Here is a 14,617-nt window from a genome sequence, read left to right on the forward strand (position 1 = left end):
TCTGGATGCAAGACACAACGTGTGTGTGTGTGTGTGTGACAATAATGATGCCACCACATAAACAAACAATATCGAAAAAGAAAAGTCAAATGATACAAAATACAACAACAACAACAACAAGAAAAGAAGAGCTGTGAACGATCGAATGGAGAAGAAAAATAAAAGGTTCCAAAAACAAACAGACTGAGTGATGTAAAGAGGAGTGAAGTGAAGCAGAGGTGAAGAGGTGTGTGGGCGACAGTAAAAGCTCCGTCATTTTCTCATCAAGTCTTAAATAATAACAAATATGTAAATTACCTTTATATCCTGAGAACAGGAGAGGGCACGAGGGAGAGAGGGAGGGAGGAAAATCAGGGTGAAAAAGGGGTAGAAAACAAAAGCAGCAACTGCCAAATATACTCTCTGTGTGTGAGTGTGTGTGTGTGTGATGGACGGATGGAAATGGCAGCCAAGAGAAAGAGTGAAAGAGAGAGTGGACGACTCTATGGAAGAAGAAAAACTCAAAAGCTAAAGCTCGAAAGCGCAAAAAAGTGAGTGAGTTCCGTTTTTTTTTTAAAAGACTTTCTAACGACCTCGCTGGACGCCGACGACAGGAAGCGTCTTCTGAGTACATACGGCGTCAACTGTCATTAAAGAGATAAAGAAAAAAACTATAATTAAGCCTCAGTAACGTCGGACGTTAAAGGTGATGTACGCGAGTCGCTAAATCGCCGCGACGCGTCGTCTGAGATTAAGGAAAACGCGTTAAAGTGAAATGAGCGGCTTCACTGCAGCCACCAAAACACACGCCTTACTTTCTTTGTTGATATATATGTGTGTGTATATATATATGTATATATATTATTATGTTTTATAACGTAAATAAATATAAAATGCATCAAACCATGTGTTATTTGGCGATGAGGAACACTGAAGAGGAACAGCAGAGGGGAAAGTTCACAGGGAAAGAAAGAAACCAGGATTTTTCTACGTCATATTATTTCTTTACATTTAAAAAAAACTTGATTTCCAACCTGTCTGAAGGAAAGAACATTTTTAAACAAAATAGAGACTTTTAAAAGGTCGTAATCTGGCGAGAATAAAGTCATAATCTGACGGGAATAAAGTAGTAATCTGACGAGAAGAAAGTAGTAATATAACGAGAACAAAATTGTAATCTGATGAGAATAAAGTCGTAATGTGACGAGAATAAAGTTGTAATCTGACGAGAATAAAGTTGAAATATAATGAGAATAACGTCGTAAAATTACGAGAATAAAGTCGTGAAATGACAAGAATAAAGTCGTAATCTGACGAGAAAAAAGTTGTAATCTGACGAAAATAAATTTCTTATCTGTTGAGAATAAAGCAATGAAGTCGTGAAATGACAAGAATAAAGTCGTAATCTGACGAGAATTAAGTTGTAATCTGGCAAGAATAAATCATAATCTGATGCGATGAAAGTCATGATCTGACGAGAATAAAGTCTTACTCTGATGAGAATAAAGTCGCAATCTGAGGAGAAGAAAGTCGCAATCTGACGAGAATAAAGTCCTAATCTGACGAGAATAAAGTCCTAATCTGATGAGACTAAAGTCGCAATCTGGCGAGAATAAAGTCGTAATCTGATGAGAATAAAGTCGTAATATAATGAGAATAACGTCGTAAAATGACAAGAATAAAGCTGTAATCTGACGAGAATTAAGTTGTAATATATACCATAATATTACAAAAAATTTCTTAAGTACAACTTTGTAATTATCTAACTTTAGTCTCAAAACCTGAAATACATATATACTGTATGTATATATATATATTAAAGTATATCCCTAATACTTTATCATTAATTGAAAACCAAATATAATTCATGTTTTTCTTGACTTTTCTCAAAGTCTAAGTGTTCACATGTAAACATCATTCAAAGAAAATACAGATTATAATCTGCTTCTTCAGGATCAAACGATAATAATAAAGAACAAGTCTTCAGTTTTGCTGAGTGATTGACAGAATGAAAGGGGGATAAAAGAAGCTCAATATACTTTATACTGATATATAAATGAGAAAAAAACAACACCATTTTAATAACAGATCAATTCAACACTGCGTAAAAAAAGCAAAGGATGAAAATAGAAGGAAGAAAAGAAATAAAGACCATGATGAGGAGGAGAAGAAGAGGAGAAACAGCACAGTACCTTTGACTCTAATGTCCGGGTTGTGAGCTTCAAGAAGGAAACGAGGAAGAAAGAAGAGAATCCAAGGAGAGAGAGTTTAGTCCAGAACATTCATTCGTTCATTCATTCGTTCATTCGTTCATCAGAGAAACCATTTCCCCACGGGAAAAAGCAGCAAGAAAAGAAAGGAAAAGAAATAACAATAAAAGAGGTTTATTTAAGACAGACTTTCTGCTGCAATAAAAAGTAAATGTGATCGTTAAAGATCACATTTACCCCCTAGAGCCCCCGAGAGCCCAGGGGGGCCCCGGGTACGGCCCTTTTTATAATTTTCCTACACCAGGCCATGTAAACGAAGCTGACTTTGATGATAAAACTCACCTTGGAGCTATTTTAAGAAGTGAGTCTCAGCGGCTCTCACCTGATCTGACAGAGTTATAACAGTAACAAAAAGTACAAATACTCACGTATGTGTACTTTACTTTGTCGTTTATATTATACATATATATACTTTTACTCCACTACATTTCCCCTAACTCTCTTTGTGACTACCAAATAAAATCAGAAGAAGAAGAGTTGCTATTATGGTCTGTATTTACAGTATGTAGAGGTTGATGAAGTTGCTTTACACTACAGTTTTCACCCATTCACTCACTCACTCACTCACTCACTCACTCACTCACTCACTCACTCATTCAACACTCACTCACTCACTCATTAATTCAACACTCACTCATTCACTCACTCACTCATTCACTCACTCACTCACTCATTCAACACTCATTCACTCATTCAACACTCACTCATTCAACACTCACTCATTCACTCATTCAACACTCACTCACTCATTCATTCAACACTCACTCATTCACTCACTCACTCACTCAACACTCATTCACTCACTCACTCATTCAACACTCACTCACTCACTCATTCAACACTCACTCACTCACTCATTCACTCACTCACTCATTCAACACTCATTCACTCACTCACTCATTCAACACTCACTCGCTCACTCATTAATTCAACACTCACTCATTCACTCACTCACTCACTCACTCACACTCACTCACTCATTAATTCAACACTCACTCATTCATTCAACACTCATTCACTCACTCATTCATTCAACACTCACTCATTCACTCACTCACTCATTAATTCAACACTCACTCATTCACACTCACTCGTTCATTCAACACTCACTCATTCACTTATTCATTCATTCAACACTCACTCATTCACTCACCCACTCATTCAATCAACACTCACTCACTCACTCACTCACTCATTCAACACTCACTCATTCATTCAACACAACAAATATATTGTACATACGTACGTGTGTGTGTGTGTGTGTGTGCATGTGTGCATGTGTGTGTGCACTCCCCTCATCCACTCACCTATGTTGCAGTGCTCTCCTGTCCACCCCTGGTCACACTCACACTTCCCTTCCTTGCAGACGCCGTTCTTGTTGCACAGAGGGTGACAGGCCTTCTGGGTGCAGAGCGCGCCCGTCCAGCCGTCCTCGCAACGACACGCGCCGCCGTAACACACGCCACGGCTGCCGCAGTCCACCTCACACACCTCTGTGAGACGGGAGAATAAAACAGTCGTGTAAGCAGAGGTCAACTCGTCTCATGTGATGTTATTTGACTCGCGCGCGACTAAAAATAATATTTGTGCTAATTGTTACGAAAATTATTATTATTTTATCTTTTTTTTTATTAAACGGTGAAACAGTAATCTGATGAGAATAAAGTCGTAATCTGGCGAGAATAAAGTCGCAATATTACAAGAATATAGTCGTAATCTGACCACAATAAAGTCACAATATTACGAGTAATCTGACAAGAATAAAGTCATTATCTGACGAGAATAAAGTCGTAATCTGATGAGAATAAAGTCGTAATCTGGCGAGAATAAAGTCACAATATTACGAGAATAAAGTTGTAATATGACAAGTCGTAATATGATGAGAATAAAGTCGTAATCTAGCGAGAATAAAGTCGTAATATAACAAGTCGTAATCTGGCGAGAATAAAGTTGTAATATAGCAAGTCGTAATCTGGAGAGAATAAAGTCATAATACAACGAGAATAAAGTTGTAATCTGACGCAAATAAAGTCGTAATATAGCGAGAATAAAGTTGTAATCTGACAAAAATAAAGTCGTAATCTGACGAGAGAAAATCACATTATCAAATATTATGGCCCTCGTTTTTTTTTTAAGTTTCCAGCTCTAATGAAAAAATATGAATTTGTCCAGTTTTTTTCTCTTTACATAATTAAGCCAGGACAGTTTTAATGAAACACTCAGAATTCTTTTAAATACACTCATTAATCAGAGACAAACAAGTGAAAATGTCGACGCCAGAGTTACTTTCTTCACTCTATCGCAAAAAAAGTGCACATTTTTCCTTCTCAGTAACTTCTTTTTCTTTATCCGACCTTCTTTCTTTCAGCGCTTCACTCTTTTTTTTTTCCCGTAGCGAACACAGAACTGGAGACAGAACAGTTTTTAGCTCGTCCTCTGGCTTAAAAGCGATTTAAGAACCCGACGTGGAGACGTTCCACGTCCACAGGCTGAGTCGCTGACCTCCAGCCTCCTCGCCAGTTGAAAGTGTGAGATCCTTCAGGCAAGGTTTCCCCTCGCTGTTTTTAACTCGTGGAGGTGAACATGCTTTTTTATGCCACCAGGGAAGCTGAGCTACACCTACACACACACACACACACACACACACACATACACACATTCTTGTACTTGCTGCATACTGAGGACTGGGTTGCTGTGAGGACCAGCATTTCCACTTTATAAATCAACACAATTATAAATATCTACTTCATGAATGACATCGACAAGGAATTACTGGTTGCAGTACCATTTTTTTAATTTTTTATTTTTTGGTTTTGGTTTTTTGACAAAAACGTCATTCTGTTGTCCAAAATTTGGGAAAAAAAATTGACGCAAATTTTTTGGTCCAAAATTTGACAAAAACTTCATACTTTACTCGTCATCCAAAAAAAAAAAAAAAAAATGACCCAAAAATTTAAGTCCAAAATTTGACAAACGTCATACTATATACTGTTGTCCAAAATTTGAAAAAAAAATTTGCCGCAAAATTTTTGGTCCACAATTTGACAAAAACGTCATACTATACTATGTCGTCCAAAATTTGAAAAAATCTTTGACAAAAAAATTTGACCCAAAATTTGACAAAAACATCTTAATATAATACGTCATCCAAAAAAAAAAAAAATTTGACCCAAATTTTTGTGTCCAAAATTTGACAAAAATGTCATACTATACTATGTCGTCCAAAAGTTGAAAACAAATTTGAAAAAAAAAAATTGGTCCAAAATTTGACAGAAACGTCATACTATACTAGGTCATCCAAAATTTAAAAAAAAAATTGACCCAAAAGTTTTTGTCCAAAATTTTACAAAAATGTCAAACTATACTGTCGTCCAAAATTTTAAAAAATCTTTGACAAAAAAATGTTGGTCCTAAATTTTACAAAAATGTCATACTATATATACTGTCGTCCAAAATTTGAAAAAAAAAATTGACCCAAAATTTTTGGTCCAAAATTTGTCAAAAACGTCATACTATACAATGTCAAAATTATAAATTTTTTTTTTTTTGACAAATTGAGTATAGCATGTTATAGCAACCTAAGGAAGTGATTACAATGAAAACAGGGAGGACCGTCTAAAATGTCCTCACTCCGTAAAAACCTCACTTTGTTGGTTAAAAACCCTCACTGGTCCTCAGTATGCCGCAAGTACAAGAACACACACACACACACACACACACACACACACACCGTCTAAACCTGGATTAAGCTCTAACAGCAGCCTCAGAACAGGCTCATCGATTTTTCTCCGTGTCTTTAAAGTACAGCACTCAAACGATACAATAACGTCCCATAAAAACAAACATTACTGTTACTTATAAACACCGTAATGGACGCAGTGACAGACGACGACGCCACATTAAAGGTCCAGTGTGTGACATTTAGCTTGGGTTAAGTGCCAGTCGTTGAATTTACGAACCCATATCTGTGTTTGTAAAATATATTAGAAATCGACATTTTATCGTCGCTGCACATTCACACTCTACAATAATCCCTCCGCTGCATTAAAATGACTCCATAAAACACATTAACAACTTCACTATCTGCATGCTTTTCACTATATGGTCCCTTTACAGCCAATGTACAGTCATTTTGTCGGACCAGTGGTTCCCAAACACTGGGTTGAGACCCACAGATGGGTCACTGCAGATTTTTTTGGGGTCCCCCGAACAAATTTTTTTCAAATGTGTGTACATTTTCGGTTTTAATTAGTGCTGCCGTTAGCATAATATAGCAATGACATACTAATAATAGCTATTAGTATATAGTAGCCAATATAACTTGTCTGTAAATTGGTAAATTAATTAACTACTGTTGGGCACGTTAATGCGCTAACTGACGGTTAGCGGCGTCAGCGTTAACGGCTGGAGCGTTTCCATGACGACTGACTGGAAAAAGATGCGAGCAACGTCATGTTGTGTCTCTAAAGTAACGCTAAACTTTGAAAAAAAACAGATACGCAGTACACGGTTAAATGTAGCGTTGCTCTTTTCGTTAAATAAACAGACCGCTCCAGTTCTACTGTAGGCGAGCTAACGTCGCTAAAGGAGCTAACGCAGCTAACGGAGCTAACTGGTAGAAGGTGCCGCGGCACATAAACATGACTTCACGTCGCGTCTTTTCCCGGTCAGTCGTCATGGAAACGCACCATGCGTTAATGTGCGTTAGCGCTGACGCCGTTAGCACTAGTTTTAATTAATTTACCAAAAATCTATGGTTAGTTATACTAGCTACTATATGCTAATAGCTATGATTAGTATATTATTGCACAAGTTTGCGCTTTTTCGCAATTCATATTGTGATTTTGGTCGCAACAGTTTGCCCGAATAATCGCGTTTATGTGAGTAATGAAGAAGAATTGATAAACAGATGATAAACGTGCCGCACACACACCTAGCGAGCAGTCGGGCCCGGTCCAGTTCTGGTCGCAGGCACAGGTGCTGGTCTCCGCGTTGTGGGTTCCATGACCCGAACACTGGTCCGGACACATGGCCTTGGCGATTTCACAGCTGGCTCCGCCCCATCCCGGCTGACAGTGGCACTCGCCGTGGATGCACACGCCGTGTGCCGAGCAGCTGGGGTCCACGCAGTCGACTGGAGACACAAACGTGGACATTGGTCAGCGATAATGTAAATACGTGAGTTCCGCAAGCAAACATCGAGTTCCGCCAAACTTGACGAAACTTGGTGTGAAGATTTTATACACCAAGGCGAACAAAAAAGTCGATCGTAACCATGGTCTCAACTCAACAGGAAGTCGGCCATTTTGTATTTTATTCATTTATATACTAACTGTATGTTTATATGTGTAGCTTATTAAGCTAATTCATTATGTGCTAAAACACAAGTTTATTCAAATGTATGTAAGAAATGTGTCCGTTTATTACTTTATTACAATTTTAGTTCGACTTTTATTAGTTTTACTTGTGTATAGTGTCGTCACAGACAGGTATAACATGGAAACTTTTCATAGCATGTTAGCATTTGTGCGCTAACGTGCAGTCCATTGTCATTTTTTCTATCAAACAGCATTAAAAACAAACACTTTATTGTTCTCTATTATGTGTTTATTGTTCATAGTCGAGTTTTTTGACGCATCAGTGCAGGGATGATGCTAACCCACATTCTGCCGCTGTGTCAGGGGGTGAACTGGTGAAAATGTGAGGTGTAAAACTACAACAACACTGCCCCCCCCAGTACTGCTTTTCCAACTCAATTTATATAGAACTTATCATAAAAAAACAATATTAAGACACTTTACAAACTGGCCTGTGAGTTTCCAAGTCATTTTCATTACTTTAATTACTGATAATGTATTTTATGTATTTTTATGAACACGTAAATATAATATCTAAACTGTAACATGAAAAAAACAAAACGGTCTGAGAGTCACATGATTCATGATGGTTTATTGTCGAGTAAAAACAAAAGTGTGGTGAACACTGCAGTTCTACAGTTTTTTGAAGTCTACATCAGCGTCAGAGTCTGGGCGTCCGGGTTCTTTTGAAGACGTATTTAGTGACGTATTTAGAATCAACCCGGCGTGCGATGGTTGTTGTCGATATGCTGTAAAAGTAAAGACAGTCACGTGTCTGTGATGTGGACCGTGCAGGTACAGGGCGGAGTTGAACTGAACTGTTCCCGTCTGTTCCCGTGGACGCAGAACTCTGTCCTCAAACACTGGACGAGCGAAGGCGAAGCATTCGATCTGCACGAGACAAAAGAATGCGAGAAAATATTGTTATTATTACTATTTGTATAAGTTTGACAGTTGAATTAAATTATTCAACTGTCAAAACGATTAAGCTGCAAAATATAACATACATTGTGAATAAATAAAGCAGGTAAGGCAACAGGTAAACATCAGATAAAGACCTTTGCTAATGCTAATGCCTCAATGGTGAACTTTATTGCTTTATTATTACTGCAAAAACCTCATTAACTCACCTGTCTGACAGTGTCGGTGCTGGGACATGAGGACATTATTGTCTCTCTGACAGTGTCCTCTCTCTCTCTCAGCTGTAAGACACAATAGGAAAACAAAACAAAACAAAACAAAACGCTGAGCTACAGAGGACAACAAACCCTCCTAATCCCCCAGCATCCAACGCGTCAAGCAGCTAAAGTAGCAGCTAGTGTGTTAGCAGCTAACGTTACCCTGCTAACGTAACCCTGCTAACTCACCTACACAAACACAGACGCACCGGGACAACAATAAGACTAGAGGCCGGGAAAAAAACGTAACAATTTAGCACAACGTGTTTGCAAAAAAAATTAAAATGAATGTTATTAATATTAGTCAAAGTATTTGAGGAGTTTTACGAAGTTTTCCATTCAAACCGGAGTTGACGTTAGCAACTCTATCGCCATGAAATACACATACAAACACACACGTAAACACTAACCCTGTTGTTGTAGTTACACGTATAAAACCACACAAAACATTTATAAAAGTGTGTTAAATTACCTGTTTGAGCAGGAAAACACGCGACGTCAGCGTCAGCTTTGTAAACGTTTGTCCGTCATCGGTGACTCCCACTCGGCATCGGCGATGTTTACTTTACGCTAGTTCGCTTCCGGCCGTCCGCCGCCGCGAACACACGTTTTTTCCGGCGCATTATTTCCTCTTCTTTGGTGGCGTAGATAGATTCTTCATCTTCTTCTTCATAAACCCAATAAAATATGACTCTTCCATCCCCGTAAAAACGCGAAAAAACACGCCGTGTTTAACTTCTCTCAGCGCCCCCATCACCTCCGCTAACTCAACTCACTCACTCACTTCCGCATCGGTCACGTGACATCGTTTTTCTTCGTCGTGGCTGGAGTTCGTGGCTTTCTCAGCGCGACCGTTTGTCCGCTGTCGGCTTCCGTAATAACATGGCGATTGCGATCGTGGATGACTTCGCTTTTTTTTTTAAATTATTATTATATGATAAATTTCTTTTTCTAACGCCACGAAAACCATATAATATTAATACATACCGATTATACAACAACAGCAAATTCGATTTTTGCTAGTATAGCGCCAGAAATATGACAACATGCGCTGTAAAAAATATTTAGATATTTCAACATCCCGAAATAACGTGAGAGTTTCTCGAAATAACGTGAGACTTTCTCGAAATAACGTGATAGTTTCTCGTTATATCGACTAAACAATCTTATCTCGAAATAACGTGATAGTTTCTCGTTAAAACGTAATACTGAGCGCCCCGCTCTTTTTTTGTATGCGTGGCACCGATGCGATTCCGTAAGTTGGCAAAACCCAATATTTTTACGTTTACATATGTAAACGTACGTAAGGAATTCGTCTATATTTCTTACTTAAGATAATCTTAGCTTGAATTAACCTGAAATCATTAAAGTGTTAACAGCTAAAGTAGTGTTTGTTTTTTAGATTATATAAATGTGTATCTTCAAAGTGCATGTCTCTGTGTATATATACATATATACGTATATTAACTGTATGTATATGTGTAAAAAAAAAAGAAAACTTTGTGATTTGAGGGATTTTTCAAATTGTGAACTGTAAAAATAAAATGGTTGAAATACCTGAAACAATAAATTACGTTTATTCCAATGTATTTATTTTTAAACAATGTCCATTTTATTCCACTGTACGCGTATATGTACATATATGTGTATGTGTCTTTGTCATGTAGTCACATATTGTGTAATTGCGCGACTAAACGCCATTGATAATTTTGTTTAAAAATAAACAACGACGTGCTGAGTCATGGTGAAGCAAAGCGAGAACAATGGCCGTCCTCTTTGACTGCAGACGCACAAAAAAAAAAAAAAAAAAAAAACAGAAAGCGGTGACGGCAGCGAACTGACACTGTCCAGGAAAAAGGATCCATTTACATAATTAAATCAGTTACTTTAATTATCCGATCCGACGCCATGTGACATTTATTAGCGGCGCCTTGTCAGGTTCACCCGAAAGACGCGGCGATCGCGAGCGGAAACCTCGATGATGACTTATTATCCAATTACAACAGATTGCGCGGATGTTTCTGTTTCAAAAAGCAAATGTCACGGGCGGCCGTGAATCAATTATTTTGCGGTCGCGTTTAATTACGCGCCGGCGCGTTACGCAAAAAAAACCCACGATGCAAATGAGATTAAAAAAGGACGAGAGTTTTTACGACTGTCAGTAGAAACGTCGGTCATTCGTGCGACTGCGTTGATCCAAATGTAAAATCTGATCCGTGTGTTTAACGTTAAATACATCGGCTGAATGAGGTTAATATGCTATTGCTAATATGCTAATATTATCATTATAATCCTAAGAGTTGAATTTGACTTGTAAAGTCTTGGCTGAATTGTTTAAATATTGTCTACTCAGTGTCTGTTACAGCTAGTAATGCCAATTAACCAATTAATGTACAAAAGAACTACACAAACAAATACTGCTCTTTAAAAACTACACAAACAAATACAGCTAGTAGTTGAGATGTGTTGTTAGATTTTTGTTTTGTCATATCGTGATGAAGTACTACTGAAACTACTACTGAAAATACTACAAAAAACTACAACTGAAACTACTACAAAAAGTACTACTGAAACTATTACATCAACTACTATTGGAACTACTACTAAAACTACTTGTAAAACTACTACTAAAACTACTATTACTGAAAATACTACTAAAACTTCTTCTACTGAAACTACGACTAAAACTACTATTACTGAAATTACTACTAAAACTGTATAAACATATACATATACATACATATATATGTATGTATATATATATGTATACATACATATATGTATATATGGTTATATATGTATGTATGTATGTATATATAGAGATATATATACATACATATATACATATATGTATATATGGTTATATATGTATGTATATATATATATACATATATCTATGTATGTATGTATGTATATATGTGTACCTACATATATGTATGTATATGTATATACATATACATACATATATACATATATGTATATATGGTTATATATGCATGTATATATATATACATGTATATGCATATACATACATATATACATATATGTATATATGGTTATATATGTATGTATGTAAATATATATATACATACATATATGTATATATGGTTATATATGTATGTATATATATATATATATATGTATGTATATATGGTTATATATGTATGTATATATGTATATATATACATACATACATATATGCTACATTGTTACATCTATTCGAAGACGTATCCAACTTTTTCTTTAGTTTTTCCTGCGCGTGAATTCCGCTCTCACCTTCCTCACAGTTGTCGCCCTTGTAGCCCGTGTTGCAGATGCAGGCGCCGACGATGCAGACGCCGTGGCCGCCGCAGTGGATGTCGACGCACTGGTTGGCGGGAACGTCGCACTCGGTGCCCTTCCAGCCGCTGTAGCACTGGCAGCGTCCGCGGGAATACTGGCCGTTCCCGCTGCACAGCACCGGACAGGCCGCTGCACCGAAAGGGAGGGAAGACGGATCGGTTAGCGGTGTACGGACAACGGCACGATTTCAACCTTAAAGCACCGCGCAGTCGTCCACGAGATTCATTTAGGGACGCGAAGGACAAATGATGCAGTTACACCCAGGACGTCGTCATTTATCATGACGATATAAAACTTTCAATTGTCCCGTGGCCCTTTCTTTTTCTTTTTCCCCACAGTGAGACGTCCTCGGGGCTCACAGAGTGGATTAATGGTCTCGCAGGATTATTTCTTCACCTTTCTACAGTTCTGTCATTATTTAATAATGTCTAATGTGACCGGTCTGTTTCACCTGCTCTCACTTTGAAACAAAAACCAAAGCTACGTTTTGTTTGTAAACACGTGTGCAGCAAACGCAGAGTTTCTCCTCTACACAGTTTAAACCTAATGTTAGAAAATAGAAAAGTTAGTGTCCGAGAACGTGTGAATAAAGACTAAAAACTGTTTCCCTCCTCAACAATGTCCAACTGTAGAAAAAATCCTACTTCTGATTCCAAAATTTACGAAAATCTACTTAAAGTTCTAAATTCTACTTAAAGTTCTAAATTCTACTTGTAGTTCCAAATTTTACTCATAATTTCCAAAATCTACTTAAATTCCAAATTCTACTTACAATTCCCAAAACTACTTCATGTTCCAAATTCTACTTAAAGTTCCTCATTCTACTTATAATTCCCAAAATCTACTTAAATTCCAAATTCTACTTATACTTTCCAAAATCTACTTAAATTCCAAATTCTACTTATAATACCCCAAATCTACTTGAAGTTCCAAAATCTACTTAAATTCCAAATTCTACTTAAATTCCAAATTCTACTTATACTTTCGAAAATCTACTTAAATTCCAAATTCTACTTAAATTCCAAATTCTACTCATAATTTCCAAAATCTACTTAAATTCCAAATTCTACTTATAATACACCAAATCTACTTGAAGTTTCGAAATCTACTTAAATTCCAAACTCTACCTAAATTCCAAATTCTATTCATAATTTCCAAAATGTACTTAAATTCCAAATTCTACTTATAATTCCAAAATCTACTTAAATTACAAATTCTACTTAAATTACAAATTCTACTTATAATTTCCAAAATCTACTTAAATTCCAAAATCTACTTAAATTCCAAAATCTACTTAAATTCCAAATTCTACTTAAAGTTCCAAATTCTACTTAAAATTCCCAAACTCTACTTATAATTCCAAAATCCACTTAAAGTCCCAAATTCTACTCATATTTCAAACACCTTTTCTCCTCCAGGGTCATTCGAGTTCAACAGCCCTGGTTTAGTCTGTTTAAATGAATGGAAGTCAATGCTGAGTCCTCAGGAGAAGAGCTGCACAAACCCGTGTGTGTGTGCGTGTGTGTGTGTGTGTGTGTGTGTGTGTGTGCGCGTGTGTGTGTGCGTCACGAATGAAACATTTGTTTTGGACACAGACGCGTCTGCTGGAGCGATCATCTGGTGGCAGTGAATACAGTGAATACTGTGAATACTGTGAATACTGTGAATACTGTGAATACAGTGAATACTGTGAATACTGTGAATACTGTGTACACAGATCATTTAACTCCACTGTTTATCCTGCAGACGTATGTCGTGATGTAGTGTGATTAAAAAAAAAAAACCAGGTTAACAGCAGTTTTATTTTTAGGCGTCTTCTCCGCATACGCTGAACTAAAAATGCCAACGCTTGTGTTCGACAGACGGGGATTTTCCGAGCTAAAAAATGAGACAGAGGTGGAATGAACCATCGGAGCGGGGGAGGGGGGGGAGGGGGTTTGCGGAGGTAGACGTCTTACTATAGATGCATAAATATCTAAAATACCCTGAATACATGTGCAGATGTGCGTGAATTCAGAGGAACGTCGCGATCGCGCGGATTCCAGATGAAGACGTTTGCAGTCGTAAAATACGATCAGTCTTTGAACGGTGGATTGGAAGTTTGTCAGGAGCAGAATCAGAAGTTCTTTATTGATCCCCGGAGGGAACGTCTTTAGTTACAAAGCTCCAAAGCATAGAACCTGGAAAAGCAATGAAAAGTGTCATATAAAATAATATATGAATACAATAATAAGACGAGGCTGTTAATCTCAGCGTAGTCTGCGTTTTATCGTATCTGCGTTTTTTTTTGATGGTTTTTGGATGGATTTTCTAACTTTTCTTAATTCCGTCTCCGTCTGCTGTGAGTGATCGCGTCGCAATGTACGCTGATTCAAATATAGGCTTCTTTAAAACACAAAACAAAGTATGCTACAGCGCCACCTACAGGCCTGGCACATGTACTACAGCGTTAAGAGCCATTTTGGGTTTTTTTTTGTAATGAAAGAAGCTC

General features: G+C 37.3%; 1 protein-coding gene across 3 annotated transcripts in view; it reads right to left on the reverse strand.

Moving 5' to 3' along the window:
* The window catches only part of LOC310940810 (teneurin-3-like), a gene marked incomplete at its 3' end in the record, with an annotated part of 89,933 nt that overhangs the window by 62,229 nt on the left and 13,087 nt on the right, over positions 1-14,617 (reverse strand). For all 3 annotated transcript variants that reach the window (XM_083905824.1, XM_083905826.1, XM_083905825.1), the window contains exons 8-10: positions 12,061-12,255; positions 7,183-7,383; positions 3,557-3,742 (exon numbers count right to left, since the gene is read on the reverse strand). In XM_083905824.1, coding sequence (XP_083761950.1) covers positions 3,557-3,742; positions 7,183-7,383; positions 12,061-12,255 — 582 coding nt within the window. The remainder of the gene's footprint in view (positions 1-3,556; positions 3,743-7,182; positions 7,384-12,060; positions 12,256-14,617) is intronic.

Source organism: Microchirus variegatus (genome assembly GCF_963457635.1).
Source record: "Microchirus variegatus genome assembly, chromosome: 19".
Taxonomy (NCBI): domain Eukaryota; kingdom Metazoa; phylum Chordata; class Actinopteri; order Pleuronectiformes; family Soleidae; genus Microchirus; species Microchirus variegatus.